Source organism: Phocoena sinus, chromosome 11 (assembly GCF_008692025.1).
Source record: "Phocoena sinus isolate mPhoSin1 chromosome 11, mPhoSin1.pri, whole genome shotgun sequence".
NCBI classification, from domain to species: Eukaryota; Metazoa; Chordata; class Mammalia; order Artiodactyla; family Phocoenidae; genus Phocoena; species Phocoena sinus.
In genome coordinates, this window is record NC_045773.1 from 1,636,864 (window position 1) to 1,662,125 (window position 25,262).

The 25,262-nt window shown below is 50.9% G+C and overlaps 2 protein-coding genes across 6 annotated transcripts; one reads left to right on the plus strand and one right to left on the minus strand.

The window, feature by feature from the left end:
- The first annotated feature begins 4,654 nt into the window (after positions 1 to 4,654).
- On the plus strand, positions 4,655 to 8,212 carry LOC116761969 (lysine-rich arabinogalactan protein 19-like). The gene is made up of 3 exons (XM_032648514.1): positions 4,655 to 4,886; positions 5,071 to 5,866; positions 8,086 to 8,212. The coding sequence occupies exons 1-2, from the start codon at positions 4,750 to 4,752 to the stop codon at positions 5,513 to 5,515; spliced, it is 582 nt and encodes a 193-aa protein (XP_032504405.1). The 5' UTR covers positions 4,655 to 4,749; the 3' UTR covers positions 5,516 to 5,866; positions 8,086 to 8,212.
- RPN1 (ribophorin I) lies at positions 6,650 to 24,084 on the minus strand. 5 transcript variants are annotated; one of them, XR_004352180.1, is made up of 11 exons: positions 23,726 to 24,066; positions 20,860 to 20,924; positions 19,093 to 19,399; positions 15,481 to 15,690; positions 14,270 to 14,462; positions 13,117 to 13,216; positions 12,188 to 12,326; positions 11,829 to 11,948; positions 10,816 to 10,879; positions 8,345 to 8,590; positions 6,650 to 7,230 (listed from the first exon to the last, which is right to left on the minus strand). XR_004352180.1 is itself a non-coding variant. In XM_032648510.1 (10 exons), exons 1-10 carry the CDS (start codon positions 24,020 to 24,022, stop codon positions 7,048 to 7,050), a joined length of 1,860 nt encoding a protein of 619 aa, XP_032504401.1. In that variant the 5' UTR covers positions 24,023 to 24,084; the 3' UTR covers positions 6,650 to 7,047. The 5 variants fall into 5 exon arrangements, 4 of the variants coding, with proteins under 4 accessions (XP_032504401.1, XP_032504402.1, XP_032504403.1 ...); XM_032648510.1 differs by lacking the exon at positions 10,816 to 10,879 and having other exon boundaries at positions 23,726 to 24,084; XM_032648511.1 differs by lacking the exon at positions 10,816 to 10,879 and having other exon boundaries at positions 6,650 to 7,690; positions 23,726 to 24,076.
- Positions 24,085 to 25,262: the final 1,178 nt, after the last annotated feature.

Genomic DNA, 25,262 nt, shown 5'->3' on the forward strand with positions numbered 1-25,262 from the left:
CTCTACAACTATGGTCTCCCATTCCCCCTACCAAAGAAAAGACTACTCAAGGCCCTCGTTAAAGACAGTAAGGAAGACTGTTATCAACAGGCCCCTACAATGGGGTCTTGCAGTGGGAGAGTGATGGGGCCTAACCCTGAACACAACAAGGAAACGGGAATTTACTGCCAAGGAGAAGGTGGGGGCAGTGGATAGAAAATGACCAAGAGGAAACACCGGGGGACTGGGTTTCTGGCTAAACCAACCTCACAGGATTCTCGCTGAAGGTGGGCCAGGTGATCAGACACCAGGTGAGGGGTGAGGAACCGATCAGATATCCAGGGTGGGGGAATTCCAGCTAAACTGACCTAGCAGGATTCTTGCTAAAATGGGACGGTGCAGAGAGGGACACAGAAGCCCGAAAGTCAGGGCCTAGGTGAGAAGAGGGTTCAGAGGACCCTGACTGGAATCTGGTCAAGGAGAGGGTCCCTGTCGCACCCACAGCAATCCTGGGAATATCCCATCCTATGTTTGAGACCCAAGGCTCCGAGGCCAGGCTCCCAGAGGACCGCCTCTCAGCTGCCCCTGTGTCCCCGGGGTGCAGGGGAGTGTGGCACACGACAAAAGGGACTCAGTTCCCCTCCGCAATGGCAGCTAAGTTAGAGGGTATTTGGTCAGCAGTCAACTGCCCCTTCACAGCGGTGCCAGATGCTCCCACCCCCTAGTCTGAACGTTCCCATAAACAACAGACCCCACCCAGCACTTACTATTGGCCACCGCCCAGCCTGTCAACTCCTGTGAGCCTCACAGCAACAATGAGTCTCAGAGTTAGGAATGAATATTACCCCATTTTACGGATGGGGAAATCAAGGCACAGGGCAGTTGAGCTCCTTGTCCTTGGTCACACAGCTAAGCGGTGGCAAAGCCAGCAATCCACCCCAGCAGCCTGCCTGGAGCTCTCTGCCGTATCGCACCCTCCTTACTCTGGTGCGTCTCTAGCCTAATTTGGTTTCAAATGAAAGTTTGTATCCCTACCATAGTGGAAAGCCAGTTTCACTTCCCTGAATAAAAAGTAACTGTAAAGAGATACCGTGTTGGCAGGTGTGAGACTCACACTGCCCCAGGGTTTCTTCATGTCACTCGGGTCCTGCACCACCAGACTCTCTTTCCCAACAGCAGGCATGGCTGCTCTCTGGGGACCCCGATACTTCAGAGCAGCCGGGAACTTTGCAGCGGCGCCCCTGTCTTGGGTCAGGCAAGGTGTAGCTCCCAGCGCGGGGCAGGCGGCAGCACGTACCGGTCATTTTGCAAGTCCCTGCTGCCAGCCTGGCGCCCGACCTGCCTGATGGTCGTGTGGCCCCAGAAGAGCCACCTCTCCTCCCTGGGGTCCTGTTCTCACCGGAAATGGAAATGAGTTACACCCCGCCCCCCGCCAGGTCTGTTGCAGGGACTCAGCAGATACAAACTGCACAAAGCAGGGGGGACACGGCTGAGGAGGGGACACGGCTGAGGAGGGGGCACACCGTGGCCGTGCCGGCAGAGCCTGTGAGCTCCCCGTCCCCCTGCAGCCTCCTGTGGGCAGACGGAAGATGGACCCAGCCTGCAGAGCGGCGGCACATCACTGCAGGCTGGGTGGTCAAGAGGCAGAGGACACACAGCAAGATACTCCAGGACAGGACATCCCAGATGTACACACGGCAACGTGAATCGACCCAAAAACCTGACACAAATGAGACCAGCAAGAAACACAGTGAGCTCTAGAGCCAAGTGGACACACGCGCGCAGAGACATGCCGCATACTTCGCCAGGGTGCACGCGCGCCTGCACCGTGGGCCCTGGGTAAGGCCATGTCTCCTGGTACCTGTGTCCACGTCTGTCAGATCAGAGCCCTGCGGCAGGGCTGCTGTCTGTGCCAGGTCCACAGGCGGTGGCTCTGGGACCTGAGTAACAGGTGGGCTGCGCACCTAGAACCAAACGACGGCCACCCTGGGACGGGCCTTCGAGACCAGCTCTGCCAGGACCTGCAATTCACAAGCCTGGAAAGGGCCCTGACACCCTCCCCCGACACACACACACAAATAAGTCACAACTGCCCCGTCAAGACGCCTGCTTGCACACTTTTCACCCCCGTAACACAGGTATCGTGTGGTCTGTAGCCTGAGTCAGGAAGTGTGTGCAAAGGACCCAGGTGACTTGCAGAACCAAGACTCAAGCCCAGGCAGGTCTGAGGCTCCCCCTTCCAACCGGCCCAGCTGCTGCCCACAATTTGGCAAAACAAACAAAGCCCCACGTCTCCTCCCTCCTCAACAGAGGCTGGGCCAGCATCCATCCCGGAGTCAGGGCAGAAGGACCCTCAGACAGGGGCTCGTGCGGGAAGACTTCGGGCCGGGGAGGGGAAGGCACTTGCCCAAGGAGAGGCAGTGGGGGGCACCCCGAGAGAAGATCTGGAGGCAGGAGGTTCTGCCGCCACCAGGGCCTGGCTGGGTGGAGCACAGCAGACGACTGCAGAACGCAGCAGGACTCGGGGAGCTCGCTGAGCCCTAGCGTCAACCCTGCCGCCGCCTTCTCCGTGCCTGCTTCCTTCTCCCAGCGAGCCTCCCCAAGCCTGCAGGCTAACCCCACTGATCACATCACCCTATTTTATTTCCTCAGTAGCACTGCCCGCGGTGATTTATTTTCTAGTTTCTTGTCCTCCTGAGAGTCACACAGCACTTTGCCTCCATGCTGTATCCCCAGTGTCTAGAACTGTGCCTGAGACAGAGTAAAGATATTTGTGAAATGCATCATTTGCGGCCTCGACATGCTGCGTCTTCGGCCCCGCAGAGAGAGAGCTCCTGGGCTAGGGCAGCAAGCAGTCACTGTACCTCAGAGAGCAGTGCCGATTGGTGTAAGGTAGGGGTCTCCCAGCCACCTGGGGAATCAGGAAGGTCACCTGGGAGGCAAAGCTGGACGGGGTCTCCGCCGCTTTCCTCCACGGAGCTGGGGGGAGGCACGGCCAACTGCTCAGAGATCTCCCTTGAAATCCCCGTTCAGCCCTCAATCCCGTCCAGTCCTGCTGTCCGGGACTCCTTCTCTTGACCAGCGCCTTCTCTCCTGGATCTGCGACCTTTCCCTCCCCATGACCTCCTTCCTTCCCTCCAGCATTGGAAGGGGCTCCTGTCTTTCTCATCTTAAAACATACCTTTCTGGATTTCACCTCCTGAAGGAAAGGCAAAAAGGGGGCTGGAGTCTGGGCTCCTCCCTCCCCACCATCCCCACCTGCAACTCCTCCAGGCCCTCTGACCACTCCTCTTAACTGTGTCCCATTCGGCCTGCTCTTCCCCACGGCCAATACCGTGGCCTTCTGTTCACTTCTGTTTCCCTGCAGTTGGTTCTGGGCCTGTCACAGTGACCATGGAACCAGCGACGGCAGGGACGCTGGGAATGTAAACAGCTGGGTGAGGGGCACCACGAGGGATCGGCCATGGGAGGGAGGGGACGCCCTTCCACTGGCTCAGGTCAGGCCCAGGCCGCAGGCTCCATCTTCCCTCTGTGTCACCTACAGGCAGGTGACAGGTGGGTCCCCAGGTCCGGGTCCCGGTCCCTGGCCACTGGGCTCCGGTCTGGCCCCACCGTCGGGGAAGCAGCCGGCATAGTGAGGCCGCGGGCCGGGCGCGGGGGCCTTTCCTGTCTGGGCCGCGGCCCCAACTGCTGGCAGCGCTTCCGGCGGGGCTTTGGCCGGGCTGCAGTATCAGCTCGGCGCCAGACGCCCGGCCAGGATACTTGTGGTGAAACTGTGAGGGCGCACTTGGCCCTCTGGGGTTTCTCCATGTCAGCCTCCAAGACAAATGGAGGGGGAGACTGACACCCGGCCCTCTTCTTCAGCCACCTTTTCCTCCTTCTGACCCCCCCGCGGCCGTGGGCAGCTCGAGGCCCGTCCGTGGAGGAGGCAGGCTGGACGATGGGGCTGGACAGCTGGGCTGGAAAACGGGGTGGACGGCGGGGTCGGATGATGGGCTGGACGGTGGGGTCGGGTGATGGGCTGAACGGTGGGGTCGGGTGATGGGCTGGATAGCAGGCTGGCCTGGGTGCCTAGACCGCACGTGGCCCAGGTGCGCCCACTCCCCACTGTGGGCCCAGGGAGGAGGCTGGTCCTCGACCAGTGAACGTGTCTGTGTCTGGGGCACCTCGCCGTGCACCACGGGCCGGGCCAGTCCACCCTCGCCCCGGGCTCAGGAGGGGGAACCAGGTCCCGCTGGCCACTGGGGAATCCAGGACCAGGTAGGAACAGGGGGGCCCGCGCCCCAGAGCTGGGGATGCGCGGAGCTGGGGCAGCGGGCGCGCAGGCCTAGCCCGGGTCCCGCTGGGGTGATGGACGAGGCCCGGGCTCCTACCGGCCCAGCGCAAGTCTGGTCCAGGCCGGGCGGCGACTCCCGGCCCCCGCCCCTAGGTGGCACCACCGCTAGAGCCCTCGGCTTCACCAGGGGTGCGGCCTTGCGCATGCGCGGCTCCCCTAGCCGCGTCTTCCCGGCGGGCCCTCCGCGCCTGCGCACCCGGCGCAGCCCGTGTAGTGTCGGCGGGTTTCCGGGAGTCCCGAGGGCGCCACGCAGCTTGCTCCCCGGCCTGCGCGCGGCCCGCCGGCCCAGCAGAGGGCGCCCGCCGGCACGACCCTCGGTTTCTAACCGCGGTTCTTCCCTTCCCTGCTCCGAAGTGAGGGATTTACCCGAACTAGGCGGGCGGGGAGGCTGGAGGAGAAGCTGCCTAACAGCCGGCCGAGGCGGCCCCCGCCCCATGGGAGCCCGCCCTGCAGCCCGGGGCCGCGGCCGAGCGCAGCCCCGCCTGCGGCCTCGAGAGCGGAACCCGAGAACCCGGCGCGGCCAGAAGCTCTTCGGAGGGGCCAGCATTAAGGCCGAGGGAGCGGCCGCGAGGTACCGTCACCTGTTCCCTCCCGAGGGCTAACTGAACACCGCCCGTCGGTCTCCCAGGCTCCCCGAGACCACAGTGCCGGTGGGACCGGGAGTCGTGCAGCCCCGCTCTGGAGCGAACGTCTTCCGTACCCTCCCCGCCCCCCGCCTCAAGCCCTCACACTGTCCTCCATCATTTCCTCTTCAGCCTCCCACTCCCACCGGACACTCCGCGACGGCAGTTAACACACCTGAACCCGTCCATCCTCAGCCTGTCAGTTGCACCGGGAAGCCTCCCCGCGGTCCCGCGCCCGTCCCCACCGCCCAGCCACGCAGTTCTGCAGTCACCACCTCAACGACCCGCTCCGAAACCCCACAGCCTCCTCTTGGTAGACCCGAGACACACACTGCCCGAGTCCACGCGGTCCTGCGCTCCCTTGCCGCACCCGCGCAGCGTCGTGCTCCAGGCGGCCGCGGCACCCTGGGGCCCTAATACTCAGTCCTGGGTCTCCACCACCTCACACCCTTCCCTGGCAGTGGACCCGCAGCCTCCAGCTCGCCGTTTCCGCAGCCGTCGCCACGCCGAATATCCAGCTCCCACGGACGGTCCCACCGGGCGGCTCAGGCACACACCCCCATCTCACCAGGTCTGAAACAGAATTCATCATCGTCTTCCTCAAAACTGGCCCCGTGCAGACTTCCCCACATTAGGTGAATGGCACAGCCATCCTGCCACCCTCCCCACCAAGACGGAAGGCACCAACTGGGTATCCCACGCCGATTTGAACATCTAGCTGATAACACAAGGGTGAGCGTATCAGGCGAGACCTCTGCCTCATCAGGGCTGGCCCAGTGATCACACGCGTTCCGACAGCGCTGGAAGATGTGGACGACGGGTACAGGGTACCACAAGAGGGTACAACAGGATGGATCCCGAGGTCGTGGAACGCTTCCCGGGGGCAGCACCTAAGCTGTTTCCTGAAGAACGAGCAGGACTTCGCTAGGTGAGGCTAAGGCGTCCACCTTAGGCGGAGAGGAGAGTGGAGTGGAGGGAGTTCATCACTCAGCAGCCGATTCCCCCACATAAGCCTCTCCAGTCCATCCGTGTCCCTATATCACCACCCTGGCCCACGCCTTCATCTCCTGCCTGGATTACAACAGGCTGGCAGGCCTTCTCCCACATCTACTTACAGCCTTCAGTTCGTTCTCAGCCAAAATCAAAGCTAAGCATGTCTCTCATACGTGGGTCGGTCTTCCCTTGACTTTAGGGTCAAGCCAAAAGCCCGGGCCGACCTGTAAAGCCCTGTCTTGTCTGGGCTCTTCCAGCTCTGCAGCCCTGTGTCATACACTTTGTACCCCACTCTCTGGATTCCCTTCAGGTCCTCAAGCCCCAGGGCCTTGGCACATGCTATGCCACTTTCTCAGGGAAACTTTCCCCAACTCCCATCCCCATCCAGTGCTCTCCTGTATTTAGCATCAGAGGACCCTGTCCCTCTTCCTTACAGGGTTCTATCAGTTTGTGACTGCCCTGCTGATTGTTTCCTTAGTGCCCAGAAGAGCCCATGACACAAGCACTGTGACACCCCACCACTCTGTCCCGGGACCTTACCTAGGCCACTTTATCTTTGTGGCGTCAGTGTTCTAACATGTAAAATGTAACCAGTACTTGCCATGCAGACTTGCTCTCAGGAGCGAACCCATTATTTAATGGATAAAAAGCACTTGATAAAAGTACTATCCCCAAAGTTAAGAAATAAGTTATGAGAGGCGTTCAACAGAACAGAACAGATGTTCACCGTTCCAGCTTTATTTTCATTTGGTCACACATGCTTTAAAAAACATACACACACGCCTGTAAAATACCCAAACATCAGGAATTAGAAGGGCATAAAACAAGGGGCTTACAGGTGGAAAGAATATCCTAGGCTTCAGAACAAACAAAACCAACTCAAAAATTTCTTTGTTCAAAACACAAAACTATTTTGTTTTTAATAACATTTAAGTTTTGTTTTTGTTTTTTGTTTTTTTTTAAAGGAACATTTTAGGGACAAAAACTAAGCTTCTTGTATTGCCTGAGGCAGAGCCTGGCTTCTTTCTTCCTTGAAGGCCTTTTGCAAAATACAGAAGCCAGCATTTGCTGGCCTTGATGTTCACCACTCCCACCCTGCCCTCTGGAAGTGCAGGGCTACAGGGCATCCAGGATGTGGTCGATCTTGGTGACCAGCTCCTGTCGCTTTCCCGAGATGAGCTTCTCATTCTCGATGTACGTGTCTTTCTTGAGCTTGCCAGCCACCAGCCGCTCGGCCTCCACCGCTGACTTCAGTACCAGCTCCTTGACCTGCGCGTCCAGTTTCTGCATTTCGCTCACCTGGCCGAGGCAAGAGCAGGGCCGGGCTCGAGTGTCCTCCGCGGACCCGCCCCACGGACCCCCACCCCCACCCCCGCCGCCGCCCAGGGCAGAAGGGCTGCTGTGGAGGGAGAGGCCAGCTTCACCCCGTGTAAGGCCTGTTCCCGCAAGCTCTGGCCCCTGTGAGCCAGGCCCTTCACCACCCCCGGCCCCAGATGCGGAGAGACTGTAAGGACCAAGTGTGGAAACACCGACACCCCCCCGGCACAGTGCCGGACACATGCAGGCACTCAGTGAACGTCTGTTCTCTTCCCTCCCACGGCCAAACTTGGCCAGGGATTTGGTCGGGCAGAGGGCCAACGGCCGCGGGCGGGCGACTCCTGTCATCACCAACTGGGTGTCAGGCTGAGGCCTTTTATAACCACATTGATTCAACACTCAACAGATACTTGTGAGCCATGAAGCCAGGCACGACGCTACACTGGAAAACAGCAGTGACGACAGATGAGGCACCACCCCCTCGGGAGCTGACGCACAATAAATACTCAGGCACACGGATACGCGGTTTCACAGAGGGGTGCGGAGACGGAGCAGGAGGGGTGGGGGCGCGTGGAGAGGGGCACCCCGGGGGCTTTCAGCCTCACTTACAGGCACCAAGCACTCACGCAGCACGTCCTAGGCAGGGTTCCCAGCACTTCACATGCACTAACTCATGTCACATGACCGCTGTGAGCTCAGTAAGGATTAACAGCTCCCCCATTTTAGAGATGAGGAAACTGAGGCACACAAGTTAGGCAACCTGCTCAGGTTCAGAAAGTCTGAATCAGAGCCTGGATTCAAACCCACAATTCTAAGTCTGGGTGCTTCTCCCTGCAGCCCGAGCAATCTGGAGCCTCGTCCAGTCTTCCCTCCAGGAGAGGAAGCAGCTGCTCTCAACACCAGTGCTGTGGAGGCCAGCAGCACTTCCTCCAAATCCAGCTCACAACCAAGAGCCCAAACCTCGTTCCACCCCGAGGGTCGGCACCACACGACGCGGCCATAACTGGGCGCGCCCACCCCACAGGCCAGCGGCGAGCAAGGCCACGCTGGGCAAGGCAGGAAGGAGCCGGGTGACACGGTGACGGCAGGCACTTACTCTGTCGCACAGGTCGGAGCCCTCCGTCTTCAGCCTGGACTGCAGCAGCGCCACCTCGGAGGCCAAGGCCTTGTGCTCCGTTTCCAGGCTCTTCTTGCCACTGTTGAGGGTGGACACGTCCCGGGACTGTTTGTACCTATTGACTGTCTCATCAAAGTGACGGTAGAGACCTAGTCTCTTGTTGACCAGGGTCAAGACCTGCTCTGTGATGCAGGCCACCTTCATCCTGGCTTCTGCAGCCGGATCCTGGGGAAGAGACACCGTGTGTGATGACATCCAGCCCTGAGCCCACTGCGACCTTCTCCTCCCAAGGAGCACCCACCACTAGCACACAAACGAGAAAGCCACCATCTTGGAAAGTCAAGAGAATCACACTCTTGCCGACACTGACCCTGGAACGGTTCAGCAATGGGCAGGACAGGGGACAGGAAGATGAAGCAGACGTTCACATCCAAGTCCAGCAGGACAGACACACTGGTATAAAAGGGATACTAATGCCAGGGTGCACTGTGAGAGGGGTATGAGGTGCTGAGAGAGAAGAAATTCCATCTCAGGCCGGGGAAGACTTCCCGGACGTGTTTCCAGGGCCTAAAGGATGAAGCCCAAGCTCCTTAGCCAGCCAAGGCCCTTCAGACGCAGCCCCATGTACTCCCCAGAATCCCTAACCAGTGGGCTACTGCAGAAGCCCTAACCGGGCATGCTCAAAGGCTGACTCTGGCCTGCAGAAGGTCGATTTGGCCCACAATTAGTTTTTTTTAGTTTTTTTTTCCTCAGTAAATTATCAAAGCTTTAAAATAGAGATGTGTACACAGGAAATCAGTTGAATAAACTATGACTTATCCATACAAGAGAGTCCTCTGCAGCTATAAAAAAATAACAAGGAAGAAAGCTCTCTATGAACTGATACGAGTGATTTTCAGGATACGTTAGTTAAGTGAAAAAAGCAGTGAAAAACAGATATGCTGTTGCTACCTTTTGTGTACAGAAGAAGAAAATAAGAATGAAATATCTGCCTGTTTTTGCAAAATAAACAAATCAGAAAGGCTACCTAGGGGACTGATGAAATGGTTCCCTACAAGGCAGGGTGGGACAGGGTGGAGGAAACCACACCATTTTCAAGTTCTCAATTTAGAACTTTGTTAGTGTTTTACGGTATCACAACCAACATTAAATATTACCAATGATGGAGGAAGAAACCAGAATAAAATTCAAGCATCAATGAACCTAATACCTTTCAAATGAGTAACCAGGGAAAGAAGAACAGAGCAACTACCTTGGGATCACAGTACTCTGACACTATGGTCTCAATCTAAAGACAAAAAGAGGGCTTCCCTAGTGGCACAGTGGTTGAGAATCTGCCTGCCAATGCAAGGGACATGGGTTCGATCCCCGATACCGGAAGATCCCGCATGCCACGGAGCAACTAAGCCCGTGCACCACAACTACTGAGCCCACACTCTAGAGCCTGCGAGCCACAACTACTGATCCCGTGTGCCACAACTACTGAAGCCCAGGAGCCTCGAGCCCGTGCTCCACAACAAGAGAAACCACCGCAACGAGAAGCCCACGCACTGCAACGAAGAGTAGCCCCTGCTCGCCGCAACTAGAGAAAGCCCGGACGCAGCAATGAAGACCCAGTGCAGCCAAAAATAAATAAATAAAATAAATAAATTTATTTAAAAAAATAAAGACAAAAAGAACTGCCAAGAAACCTGGCGCTCTACTGGTAGGTTTGGTGTTTGTAGTGGTATGAGTGCAGCAACTGTGGAACTGTTTTGTTTTGTTTATAGACTTCAGCAAATAAACAAACACACTGATGTTGGGATCCAGGCAAAGAACCCTGGGGTGTTAGACTGGAATAACTCATATTTCAAATACCACATGTATTTATCTCCCGGCTCTGATCTGCTGAAAGGGCTGAGGAGCAGAGATGCTCCAAGAGCAGTGATCACAACCAGCTCCCAGATCATGGTCTCCAGGTACCATTCTGCACTGAAAGGAGCCGGAGCTGCTCGGAGAAAGTACAGGATACGCCGGAAACGTACTGCTGCACGCTACAATCAGGAAGTGCACAAAAATACGACGTAGACGGAAAGACAGTCAAACCTGGGACACTTGAGCATCGAAAGGAATGGCACAGTGGACAGTGATCCAATAAAATAACACATGAATCCAACCGAATAATGAACCAACCAACCAACGAGAAAAGCTTTTCCTTATACTAGAAAACCACCTAGTAAGGTAAAAGGCACCATAGTTTTTCAGCCACCACAACTATCAGATTCAGGTAAGAATTAGTAATAAATACTGTAACTAGTGGGTGAATATATATGATATTTATATAGCCTCAAACAGATTATGTATTAGTTGCAAAGAAAAATAGTAACGTTACAGTGAATAAACCAAAAAAGGCACCAACTCAACCAAGGAGAGTCAGTATCACCGACCCCGGACCAAATGACATCAGGTACCTCCCGACGTGATGCACTGCAGACACAGCACCACTTCGTAATGTTCTTGCCAAAAATGCATAATCTGAATTTCAAGGAGAAACACAAGAAACCTAACGTACACACGAGGCTGAGGAATGTCCCAGATTAAAGCAGACTAAGGAAATACGACAACTAAATGCAACGCGTCATCCTCAACTGAATTCCCAAGTATGAAAAATAATGGCTATAGAAGTTACCCTTGGGGCGATCAGCAAAATTTGAGCCTGGACTGGGTGCTGGTTGTTATTAGAGCACCGTCACGTTCCGGACCTCGATCATCGTGCCCTGGCTGAAATGGGGCCCTTGGGGTCAGGCTGTGCGCACACCTAAGTATTCAAGGGAGGCGGGCAACTTAAAGGGCTCAGAAGAGTACGCACAACAGAGAGGCCGAATGTTAACCACTCCGTCCAGGTGAAGAGTGCAGAGTTCGTTTTACTATTCTTGTAAAATGTCTAAATGCAGAATTATTTTAAAACTCGGGATTTTTTAAATTGATAAAAAAGCAATTTTTATAGCTTAGGAAATGGGGATATGTCACAGTAAAACCTAGACTCAGCCCTTCTGCGTGACAAGGTGAGCAGCTGCCCCGGTGGCACCCCTACCCCGGGGCAGCCTCGCTGGTCTACGGAACCAGCCAGACCAACGTCCTTGCTCATTCGTACCAACTGCCACCCACAGGCCCCAGCGAAAGCCTGCCATGCTGTGCCACAAGCTGCTCCCTCCAGCCAAAGGCCCCGCCCCACCTCTTCTGCCAGTCACTTCCCCGTGAGCCTTTCTGGGCACACGCTCTGCCCACCGCCTCTCCCCACGGAACTGGCCGCCTGCAGCAACCTGTCTCCTTCAACAGCACATGTCCGTGACCATAGCAACAAAAGGAGGGGTCTCTAGGGTAACGGTCAGCTGAGGCCACAGGCAGGGCAGAGGCATATGTCACGCGGCCGGGCGCTAGGAAAGCGAGTCAAGCACGCACTGCAGACGGCCGAGTCGGGTACCTTTGTGATGGAGAAGTCCAGCCTGACGTAGACGATGACGGTGAAGAACAGGACGTAGAAGGCAGCCACCACCAGCAGGGGCTCCTGCAGCATGAGCACCTTGTTGAAGGTGTAGTGCACCTGGGGGAGCCAGGAACACACGCTGACACACGGGTCCACCCGGACTCGGAGACCTGGGGGCGAAGGGGCCTCGCCAGGCCTACAACTGTCCGGGCTGCCCCCGCCATCTGCCCCAGCCCCGCCCCCACAGGCGGCTGTGCCCAAACCACTCCAGGCAAGGAGGAGAGGATGGCAAGTCCCTGAGCCTGCAGCCACTGTCCAGGGAGGAGGCCTGGGAGGCAGGGCTGTGGAGCGCATACCACCATGTCCTGAATGTGCTGTTCCACCAGGTTTTTCTTGTGGGCCACGATCACGGGGCGGCCAAACGTGTCCAGGTAGGTGTAGTGCAGCTCATCAGGGGCTCGGCTGATCTCATAGGGACTGTCCACTTGGATGTTTCTAGATGCCAATGGGAGGAAACTGAGCCTCAGACAAACGGCACTGACCAACTGGGTTCACAGTGAGGATCCAAGGCCCAAGGGGTCTTCCAGGGTCACGAGTTCTACTCCGCTCTGCTCCCCTCCCATCACAGGGAACACCCCACCCCCTGAGGCCGCGGACCCACTGTCAGAAAGCCCTGGGTATGGGAATGTTTTGTTGCCTATGCCAAGGGCAGGGGGCCCTGTGAGTGTCAACTGGTTTCTGCCAAGTGGACTCCTAGAGACGCTGTGGCCCTGTCCTTTCCCAAGCCTGGTTCTTCAACTTAGGCCAACATTTGATGAGATCCCTTACCCTTCCAGATTCCTTCCTTTCTGCTTAAACTGGCCAAAGACAGCTCCCTCTGTTTATAACCATGGAACCTGATATATCATCTGAGACCACCCTCCCCCCACCCCTTCTGAACCTGGTGTGACACACCCAGGACAAGACAAAGCCCTCTCCACTATCCCTCCCCTTCCTAGGAGCACAGCCCAAGGCCACCCAGCTGCCTCAACTTTGTGGTTCTTTCCTTTTGCCAGTAACCTCATCGGACTCAGGCCATCACTCTGGCCTGCTATGAATCCTGCCCCTGTCACAGAAAGGGCTGTGTTGGGATAGCTCATAAGTGCATCTTGTGCCCTCACTGAGTCAAATGTCTCAGTTTAAGCTCCACCGGAAGCCCCTCCTCTGCGCCCTAGAACCCAACGTCCCACTGAGGTGCCAAGAGGGCACCACCAGGAAGGGAGACAGGAAGGGAGGTCAAACTCACTTGGCCCCTTCTGGCAGGATGATTTTCACAGTCAGAGAGTCTATCACTTGTTCATCAAACACGTGGTCTACAAGCCTCATCTTCAATGCATACTGGTCTCCTGGAGGGTCAAGCAGACATAGCTGTGACTGGTTTCGTGCGTGTCTTTCTCCTAAGTAAAGTACTAGAATCTCGGCCCTGAACGTCACAAAAGGAGACACCAGCCACCACCGACTGTGTGCCTTCAATGAAAGAACGCATCAGCTGAGTCTGATCAGGCTCCAGAGACAGCTGTCAATGGGCTAGAAATACGGAAGACAGAGGGACGTGCTGCCCTGCACTCTGACCCACAATCAGCAAAATCCAGACCATGGGCTACACTACAAATAAGGTCAACTTCTTCAACAGCTAAACCACGAGGAAAACAGATGGAGGAGGAAACTGTTGATTACTAGAGGCTGACAAGACAAATCAACTTTTTTGAAAAACGCAGAACTAGAGTATCTAGAGACATACAAATGGGTGATAGAACGATGAAGAAATTCAAGAGAGTGTCTCCCAAAAGCCAGGACGGTGATCGCTGTTGTGGGGAAAAGAGGAGGTACATGAGGGCCTTCTGAGTGGCTGGCCAATTTCACTTTCTTGACCTGAGTGATGGTTGTAAGGTGCTCCTCTTATAATTTACTGAACTTTACATTTGTGTGATTTACTAGATTTTATTTTGCATTAAAAAGGTTTTAAAAAGAAAGACTTGGAAATATGACAAAATGTTTATAATCAATAGTTCTGGGTGCTTGTGTAAAAGTGTTTATCATTCTCTGGATTTTTTATTTTTTAAATATTTCAAATTTAAAGAATTTAAGCAGTTCCTTCTTATGCTAGAACTGGGGGTAAGAAGAAGCTTTTTACTGTCCTATGTGAATTGATTACCATACGCAGGTATCACTTTTACAACAGTAATTTTTACCCACCCATGAAAAGTTGTTGCTGATATCCCAGCCTTCCTAAGAATGACAAGAGAATACCCTCTCCCCATCTAAAAGGACTGGCAATTATCACACACACACAGACACACACACACACACACACACGACACAACACAAAACAAACCCACAGAAAATTAAAGAAAAAGACAGTCTTTCCCTTTTCAACTTCCTAACAATTGAAAACTGACCCAAATTATAGAGGTACTCATAGCTTGGGAGGTTGTAGCCGACGATGTAATGGGTCTTCCACCCGCCGAAAAGAGGAAAGCGAGGCCGGATTTCCATCTCTACGGAGTCATCCAAAATAAGAAGGTGGCTGGTGGAAACGTTGCCGATCTCATCCCGGTAATAAACGTCCTGTGCAGCAGCAGGGAGGATGGTCTGCAAGAGAGCGAGCACACCTTCTGAAGGCCCCAGACACTGACGCGGAGGAAGCGATCCTAAGTCCAGAAGAGACTTCCTGCACCAGGCTCTCCATCACATCACTACTTCATGGTCTCCAAACTGTGAACAGCCCGAGCAAAGTCTAACTTCCCCCCAAAGGCTCCAGAATATCTAGATACCTCATCTGCTTCTCAGTCAACGTCGGTAAATAGCCAAATTCTTCTAAACAGTAAATAACAGACTCATAAATACCTTTGCAAATGCTAAAGACTTAATACAAAGGTAAAAATAATCTGTAAGTTATTTTGCAGGCGAGCAAACTAAAGATGGAGGAAATCACATGAAATCGCTAGGTGGTTTATGGTTTACTTATGAAAGGGGTTTCTTCACCTAATATTTTTAACTAATTTTTTTAAATCTTTACTTATTTTTAATTATTTATTTCCAAATCTGTAAGCAAATTTTGATAATTGAGAGGAAAATGTAATGCCTCTGTTCGCACAGTGAGCGCTTCTGTAATACTTAAGTACGTGAAAATGCTTCTAGGATTTCATTTATAAGACATAAAAAGATACAAAACCGTATATGCAATACGATCAAATGTTTTTTAAAAACAGTATTATAAAAGAAAAAGGAAATATATTAAAGAGTGTCAGCAAAACTAGTGCCTGGGTTTGTTTTTCCTTTTTCCATTATTCAAATTTTCTTTAAAAAACATGACTTACTTATATAAATGGGGGCTTTTTTTTTTTTTGGCCTTGATGCTAGTTCCCCCACCAGGGATTGAACCTGGGCCACAGCAGTGAACATGCCAAGTCCTAACCACTGGACCGACAGGGAATTCCTGGAGGCCATTTTTTTTTTTAACATTCTGTTGGTTCTAACACCGTCACTCAACTACCTGAACACCAGTCAATCCCAACGACTGTCCATAATTAGCTACTTTCAAAAAGCAAAGGAAAGGACAGATGTGATAGTCATACTTTCCCCAATGTCCAAGTCCAACAGTCCATACCTTAAAAGAACGGATGGAGGAGACTCCACTATCTGGCTGTCTCTGGTAATCATAGCGCGAAAAAGGCCCCTTCAGCACAGCGCCTGTGTGCTTCAGGTCCACGTTTTCCTCCACAGCAATGTTACCCCAGTGGGAGACCTCGATGACTCGGGTCATGCTGGTGATGGTCAGGAAAGGGCTGTTGTTCTCAGAATGTACTTTAAAAGTGTCCTGGAGAGGAAGGAAACAAGCAGCTCAAAGTTTGGCGACAGAGGGATCAACACTAGCTTAAAGCAAATTGGTTGGAAACAACCTATACATCAGTACCAGGACGGATAAACTGTGACACATCTAATGTATGCAACAGAATGGTTAAATTGTGCTGTCTCTAACGTAATGACATGGAAATATTCACGATATATTATTAATTGGAAAGATAGAATACACAAAGCTGTTTTAGGTTCCAACATAAACATCATTTGTTTTACAAACAAAATTGTCTATACTCGTTATTTTATAGCGACTATGTGAGAAAAAGAAAACAGAACCTGAACTGAGATACATGAGAATCTCAACACAGATAGGAAACAGAATTACAGATTATTTCTACTTTCTCCTTGTAGTTTTTATTTTCCAAATTTCTGCAAATGAGCTTTTTAAATTGATTTTTTAAAGCAGTTTTTACAGTTTTAAAATAAAATAAAATCTTAAGCTGTAAATAAAGAAAAACTGTAACCAGGAAATACATATAAGATCTAATAGAGAAGACATAACCTCTCACCAGTGAGCTAACAAATAACTCATAACTGAGGGAGACACGTAGCATTACTGGATTGTTCTAACCTGAAGAAAATTCATCTAGAAAAGTTCACAGAAGAGACTTTTTAAGATAACATTTATGGAGTTGACATGTATGTATGTATCAGGCACTCTTTATGAGCTCTGAATAAGCACATAATTTCATTTAATCCTCAGAACATCACAACGAAGTAATTACTACTTATCCCCAATTTTACAAATAAAACACCCAGAGGCCCGGCAGTTAGTATTAAGAAATCTTTCTGGTCACAGATACAGAATGGTGGTTGCCAGAGGCATGGGTGGGAGAAATGGGTGAACTGTTTTGTTTCTTTTTAATTTAAATAAACTGAATAACAAAATTTTTTAAAAGTAAAATTACAAAAAGACCAGAAAAACATCAAATTAAAAAGCTTTTGTACAGCTAAGGAAACTACCAACAAAACGAAAAGGTTGCCTACTGAATGGAAGAAGATGTTTGCAAATGATACAGCCAATAGGGGATTAACATCCAAACTGTACAAAGAACTCCTACAACCTGACATCAAAAAACAAAGGACCCAATTTACAAATGGGCAGAGGATCTGAAGAGACATTTTTCCAAGGAAGATATTCAGCCAGCCAACAGGCAAATGAGAAGATGCTCAACATCACACATCATCAGGCAGGCAAATGCAGATCAAAACCACGATGAGGTGCTATCCCTTCACATATGTCAGAGTGGCTATTATCAAAAGATAATAAATAACAAGCGTTAGTGAGGATGTAGAGAAAAAGGAAACCTCGTGCACTAGTGCTGGGAATGTAAACCGGGGCAGCCACAACAGAAAACAGTACGGATATTCCTTAAAAAATTAAAAATACAACCACCATATGACCCAGCAATTCTACTCCTGGGTATTTATCCAAACAAAATGAAAAACACTCATTAGAAAAGTTATATGCACCTCAAAGTTCATAGCAGCATCATTTACAACAGCCAAGATACAGAAGCAACCTAAGTGCCCATCAATAGATGAATGGGTAAAGAAGATGTGAGATACACACACACACACAGTGGAACACTACTCAGGCATAAAAAAGAATGGAATCTTGCCATTTGTGACAACATGGATGGATCTAGAGGGCACTATGCTAAATGAAATAAATCAGAAAAAGACAAATACTGTATGATTTCACTTATATGTGGAATCTAGAAAACAAATGAACAAAATAGAAACAGAGTTATAGATATAGAGAACAAACAGGTGGTTGCCAGAGGGGAGAGGGGGGTCAGGGAGGGAGAGAAATAGGTGAGGCGCATTAAGAGGTACAACCTTCCAGTTGCAAAATAAATGAGACAAGTATGAAATGTACAGTGTGGGGAAGTCAATAACTACATAATATCTTTGTATGGTGACATATCCTAACTGCACTTATGGTGGCGATCGTTTTGAAATGTACAGAAAGACTGAATCAATATATTGTATAACAGGAACTAACATAGTGTTGTAGGTCAATTACACTTCGAAAACCAAAAACCAAACAAACAAACTCATAGAGAAAGAGATCAGATTTGTGGCCCCCAGAGGCAGAGGCGGGACGGAGAGAGAATTGGAGGAAGGTGGTCAAAAGGTCCAAACTTCCAGCTATAACATAAGTAAGTACTAGGGATGTGACGTACAACGTGATGAATATAATTAGCACTGCTGTACATTCCGTATGAAAGCTAAGAGAGTAAATCCTAAGAGTTCTTATCACAGGGAAAATTTTTTTTCTGTTTCCTTAACTTTTTTCAATGTTAATTTCATGGCCCCTCGTTCCCTATCATTTATATACGAAGCACCGAAACTGGAGCCGAGGTCTGAACAGTGTCTGTTTCTTTAGTTTTGTATCTGTATGAGATGATGCACACGTGCTAGCTCCTGCAATCATCACTTCGTGATATAAGTCAAATCACGACGCTGTACACCTTGAACTTACTCAGGGCTGTATGTCAATTTAATCTCCTTAAAAATGGAAGAAACAGAAAAAGTTAAAGGCCAAAAGAACCAGAAAAACACCCTTCTTTCCCAAAAGTCCAAGAAGTAGACAAGATAAGGTTATTTTGTTTTGTTATTTTATTATAATTGTAGTTAACAGCATTTAATGCCAATACCGGCACGGCTATGGGGAAACTGGCGGTTCCATAGTGCTGGTGCCATAATAAATTGGCTAAATTTTCTGAAAAAGCATTTGGCAGTACAGCAAGAGATTTTTAAATGTTTATATGCTTTGATTTGAAAACTTGTACTTCAAAAACTCTACCCTGAAAGTACAGAGCAAAGAAAAGATAGAGAAAGGATGGCTGAAGCATTGTAGCAATAGCCTGACAACCACTGAATCTCAGTGACTGAGATGGCTGTCCGTTTACGATACTCTATACTTCTGTGTGTTTGAAACGTGCCATAAGAACAACATCTTTTTTACGCCTTCATCACTCCCTCTGCCTTTAAGGCTCACGCCCTAGGCTCAGCAACACCACCAGCAGCTAACCCCAGCCACCAGGGCCAGCACAGCTCAGGTTTTCCCATCCCCGTGCCTTTGTCCCCCCATCGCCTCTGCCCAGAATGCCTGGTTTCCTGCTCCCCCAACTCCCACCTCCTTTAGAAAGCCCTCCTCAAGCCCCAGCCTCTATCTGAACTCCCAGAATGAGGACAGTGAGCCCCATGGAGCCACTTCTCGGCAGGTTAAAACTCTGGGGATGATCTGACATGGTGCTTTGGATTCCCACCCAAGTCCCTCAACGCATAGTCACCCCCGTAGGAGATATGCTCTGCAGCGGACAGGGGTGGCCTGGACTCCACAAGGGCCCACCTGACTATAGGCAGGGACATCGCGGAAAGGTCCGTAATCCAGGAGGTCCTCGGAGCGCGTGGGGTTCCCCAACTTGGTGTAGCTCTCCACGTTTCGGGAGGCGAGTTTCACACGCATGGTTTGTGTCTTGGTCGGGTAGGGAGAGTAGAAATAATGGTTCCCTTCAAACACCACAAACTGTTTCTCCGACTGGGTGATCTGGGTTGGATATGGCTGAAGCACATGGGTATAAACGGCTTCCACAATGACTGAAACCTTGGCCCCGGGATCAAGAGCGACTGGGAGCTTGACGGTGAAGAATCTCCCGCTGGAGCAAGGATGAGGAGAAACAATTAAGAGAGACCAAGAAGCTGAAAAGAGTACAGCAGCTTAAAATCACAGCAAAATTTTGTACCAAGATAAAAGCAGTTACTTCTAAGAGATACCTTCAACCTATTAATTTAAGCCTCTTTTAAAATTTATTTATTTGGCATTTATTTATTTACTTTATGTTTGGCTGGGTTGGGTCTTTGTTGCTGCATGCGGGCTTTCTCTAGTTGCAGTGAGCAGGGGCTACTCTTCGTTGCGGTGTGCAGGCTTCTCATTGCAGTGGCTTCTCTTGTTGCGGAGCACGGGCTCTAGGCGCGCGGGCTTCAGTAGTTGTGGTGCACGGGCTCAGTAGTTGTGGCTTGCGGGCTCAGTAGTTGTGGCGCACAGGCTTAGTTGCTCCACAGCATGTGGTATCTTCCCGGACCAGGGCTTGAACCCTGGTGTCCCCTGCATTGGCAGGCGGATTCTTAACCGCTGCGCCACCAGGGAAGTCCCTTCCTGCTTTTTAACGTGTGTTTGAAAACTATCCTTAGTAAAGTGTTTTAAAATAAATAACAAGTGCCAGGCCCCCTGCTAGGTACTGAGGTTAGAGCAGAGAAGAAGGCAAGTTCAAACCCAGGCTTCATGTTCAAAGAGCTCAGTCTACCTCCCGTGAAAAAGCATCACTTCTGGGCTTCCCTGGTGGCACAGTGGTTAAGAATCTGCCTGCCAACACAAGAGACACGGGTTCGAGCCCTGGTCCGGGAAGATCTCACATGCCGCGGAGTAACTAAGCCCGTGCGCCACAACTACCGAGCCTGCGCTCTAGAGCCCGCATGCCACAACTACTGAAGCCCGCACACCCTAGAGCCTGTGCTCCGCAACAAGGGAAGCCACCGCAATGAGAAGCCCGCGCACCACAACGAAGAGCAGCCCCCGCTTACTGCCACTAGAGAAAGCCCACGCAGTAACAAAGACCCAACGCAGCCAAAAATTTTAAAAAATAATAAAATAAAATAAAAGGCATCACTTTCAGCGCCGTGAAGGCTGGCGAGGAGGTGTGGTGAGGCTGTCTACCCCTTGGAAACAGGACGGTAGCCAAGCAGTGATGGGAGGGTGTCTGCTGAGGCAAACAGCCCGCAGGTCCCACCCACCAGTTTCCCATCTATTGGCTGGGGATCCCTACCCCCATAGATTAGAGACCTGATCTGGCATGGAAGTAACTACTTTCCTGTTGTGAAACACACTGCCACTCTCAGGGGAGTCCAGTTTCAGCACCAGGAGTCAGAAAAGACATCATAAACGGGTCCAGAATGCAGGGAGCCTGTCGCCTGCTACCACACACTCTACTAACTGAGACAGCCTCTAACACGCTGGGCCCATTCTAAGCGACTCTCCTAGTTATGATTCCAGCCCTGATGTGATAACCTACAACCAGACAAGGCAAGACAGACACAGATACGCTGACCGTTACCTTACCTTTTACCCTTAATTTTGGTTTCTCGTACTTCCAGATTGTTCTCTTCCTCATCCTCTCCCTTCACCTGTAAAAGGACAAAGGAAGTTATTCTTTTTAGTCTCTAAATTTTGAGTCAACAATTAACTAACTGCCGCAGAAGTCCACATTAAAACATTCAAACCACCAGAACTTTGCTGGTTTCAGTAACAATTTTTCAAGTGAAATACAAGAACACTGTCAAAAGACCTACTTTTGCACTGAATAAACTGTATGATATGCTCTAGAAAATCATAATATTTTCCTGAATGATCAAATACACACATACAAATTAAAATTACGCTTCCAAATACAGTTTACACTTCCAAACAGAAAGGCCAGAAAGGTTTCTTTCTGGACGTTTTCTTCTTCATTTACATTCCAATATGCCTATGCATAGAAAAAGTCCCAGTATTGTTTATTACTTTTATTTTTTCATTTTTTATTTTGGCTGCGTTGGCTCTTCGTTGCTGCGCAAGGGCTTTCTCTAGTTGTGGCGAGCAGGGGCTACTCTTCGTTGCGGTGCGCGGGCTTCTCATTGCAGTGGCTTCTCTTGCTGCGGCACGCAGGCCCTGGAGTGTGCAGTGCGGGCTTCAGTAGTTGCGGCGCATGGGCTCAGTAGTTGTGGCTCAAGGGCTGTAGAGCGTAGGCTCAGTAGTTGTGGCACACGAGCTTAGTTGCTCCGCAACATGTGGGATATTCCTGGACCAGGGCTTGAACCCGTGTCCCCTGCACTGGCAGGTGGATTCTTAACCACTGCACTACCAGGGAAGTCCCTATTTATTGTTGTAGAAGAAAAGTCTCACGCATAACCAAAACTGATTTTAGTTGCGCAAAAGAAGTTAACAGTGGCAAAAGCAATGGTTACTGTGTGGCACACTCTTTTATTCTTATCCTTCATTGCAACCAGCTGTGCAACCAGGAAAAGGATGCCAACTCCGGCAGGCTGCAGGGTCTTTCTGAGAAAGAGTAGGCATCTTGAATGAGACTGTGGAACAGATTCCAAGGGAAAAACTTACACACACAGCACTGATCTCTTTGCCAACCCAACCTCCACCAAAAGAAAAAAAATTTAAGACCACCTTTTAAGACTGGACCAGTGATTCCCAATCGGGTATACAAAGCTATAATGAGAAAGCTATTTGTCATATTTCAAAAAGCCTAAAAGTTATCATACAATCATCTTCAACAAAGGTGTACAGCCTAATAAAAACAACAAATTTCATTACTTTTACTAGAATCCTATCACAGTGGGAACATTCTAGTATACCTGTGCTTATCAGGAACTCTCATTGTTCAGTTATATGTTGATTTGTCTTAAGAAATATTTATTATCACTTCTAAATATTTACTAGATTCAATGTGTAATCTAATAAAAGGTTAGAGAAACAAAATATTTCAAATATAGGATCAAAATGAAAGCAAAAATAGTAAGATAAGTCTTTGGTAGTAAAAAGACAAGGAACCATCATCACGGCCTCCTCTACCAGTTCCTAAACTTCTACATGTAGTGTGGAAGATAATTCACTGAAACAATTTCCAGCAACCTCACCAAAGAGATGGAAAATACACATCTCTTGGTTAAGTTTATCATCCAGTTACGTTTCCCATTGGGATAGGGGTACAAGGGAGCACATACACCCGTTTGACTCATCTCGCTCTTGGACTACAAATCAAAAAATGGTTCTGAATAAACCTGGTGATGGGACCACAGGTTTTACACCCCAACAGAACCCTACCTCACACCATCTAGGCCACAAGAGGCAATGTCGTACAGTGAAGAACACACAAAGGTGAAAGAAACTAACCTGACTCTTTATTCTAAGACATCATGTAGGTTAAACAACTTAACCTCCCAGACTGCAGTCCTCACCAGCAGTAACAATACACCTCGAAGGGCTCTTATGAGAGTTAAATGAGAATGTACTTAAAATACCTACCACGATACCCGACACAAAGTAAGTTTTCAGTTAAGACACCAGTTAAGTGCTCTCCGGCATGATGGCCAGATAGCTTCTGCTGTCGTCTTGTTATACTGTGGCAACCTCACTAAATGATAACTTGCTTTCATAAAAGAATGGGATTTAACATTCAGAACATTCAAATGAAGTTTTAATCCATCCTTCCACAAACCTTTAAGCAAAACTGCGTGTTTCATCATGGACAAAGCATGATAAGGGAACAGGAGTCATTTCGGAAGCATGATCTCCATAAAGGTAACTTTATAGCTCCAAATTCAGCAGTCAGGTATGCTAAGAAGAAATACGACACTGGAATGACTATTCTCCAAACCAATAACTGGGTAATCACTTAATGGATGCTGTTTAAGGAAAACAGTAATAGAAGGCAAACCTCTGTATACGTATATTCCCTCTATTCCCAAAGCCAACACTGCTTCCTTGAGAGGCATAAAAATGACCACTGAAATGCATGGAAGAACAGAAGCAAAGTTGGGAGGCATTTACTGCGTTACTGTAAGAATGAGAACCGGTCGGGGGGAGGGAGAGAACTGGACTTTCCCTTTCTTTACTGTATTACTTGCACGAGTTTTTAAACTAACTTTAAGGAAAAGGAAATCTTTTGAAGCCGCCGTTCGCAACCGTAAGAAGTGCGTTATATTAACAGCGGTTTCAAACGATTCCAAACTTGGAAGCAGGGGAGCTGCTCCATTTGCGATCGCACTGGACGGAGCCCAGCTCCCTGGCGAATCCGCGCTCCGGCCGCACCACTGCGCGGCGCCCCCGCAGGCCACGGGCCCAGCCGCCTGCGCCGCCGGCCGGGGCTGACGTGTCCGGGGCGGGGACGGGCGCCAGTCCTCCCGGCCGGCCCGTGTCCCCGGGCCCAGCTCACCTGCACGCCGAGGTACGCCAGCCGGGCCTCCAGCTCGGGCTCCAGAGCCAGTAGGAAGGAGGCGACGCGGGACGAGGAGCTACCGCCCGCGTGCGCCAGGACCACCTCGGCCGTCACCTTGGCCAAGTGGCTGCTCAGGTCCACAGTGCGCTTCACGTCCTCGTTGGTCAGCGGCGGCGCCTCCGCGGAGGCGCGGCCCGGCGCCGGGGCCCAGGCCCAGATCAGCAGCAGCAGCGGCAACAGACGAGCTGCGGGCGCCTCCATGGCCGTGACTGAGCTGGGCCGCGGGTGGCCCATCCGCGCGCGTACCCCGTGTCCGCCACGGCGCAGCCGCCCATTGGGCCCGCTGGCGCCCCAAGATGGCGACGCCCAGGGGCGAGGACCCCGTCTCCATGGCAACGGGCGGCCCGCCGGGCGCCTGCTTGCGTGCACTGGCCGGTCTCAGGTCCCTGGAAGGCGCCCTGGTCTCCCCACCGCTCTCCCACAGAGGTAACACTGGCAAAGACAAAGGAGGAGCACAGACTGCGTCTGTCCACAAGAAGTGCTGATGATGAGTGAACGGTATGTTACTTTTTAGCTTAGAAAGTACTGCCCCCAAATTCTCCGTTAAACATGAAGCCATTTTCATTCTCTTTATTAATTCATCCTTTCACTCCCTCAAGAAACATTTATTGAGCTTTAAGTTGCATACCCATCCGAAAGAGAGGCAGTAAGACATCCTTTTAACAGAGAACATACTTTTGTTGTGGAAGAATGAGAGGGAAGATGTCTTGTAGACGGTGAGCAGTCTGGGCCACAGAACTCCACAATCCTTTTGAGGAACTTGCATTAGTTCCGTTTGGGGGAACGAGACCCAATCTAGGCCAGACTACTCGCTCTCCCAGAAGCTGGAATCTGAAGGCAGCAACTACACCTGAAAACTGCAGAACTGAGTCATGTGCGCTGGGAGGCCTGCAGAGCTGGCCAGGGTCCCGCTATGATCCCCAGCTTCTCCGTGTCTGCTTCTTCAACGCCTCCCACTCTGGAAGCACAGGCTCTTCTCAAAAATAGAGGAGGGGGCTTCCCTGGTGGCGCAGTGGTTGAGAATCCGTCTAACGATGCTGGGGACACGGGTTCGTGCCCCGGTCCGGGAAGATCCCACATGCCGCGGAGCGGCTGGGCCCGTGAGCCATGGCCGCTGAGCCTGCGCGTCCGGAGCCTGTGCTCCGCAACGGGAGAGGCCACAACAGTGAGAGACCTGCGTACCGCAAAAAAAAAAAAAAAAAAAAGAGGAGGAAGGAACTCATTCCACGAGGCCATCATTACCCTGATTTCAAAACCAAAGACATCACAAGTGAAAATAAACTACAGACCAACGTGGGTTTTTTTGTTTTTTTCGATAAATTGATTTTATTTATTTTTGGCTGCGTTGGGTCTTCGTTGCTGCACGCGGGCTTTCTCTAGTTGCGGCGAGCGGGGGCTACTGTTTGTTGTGGTGCGCGGGCTTCTCATTGCGGTGGCTTCTTTTGTTGCTGAGCATGGGCTGTAGGCACGCGGG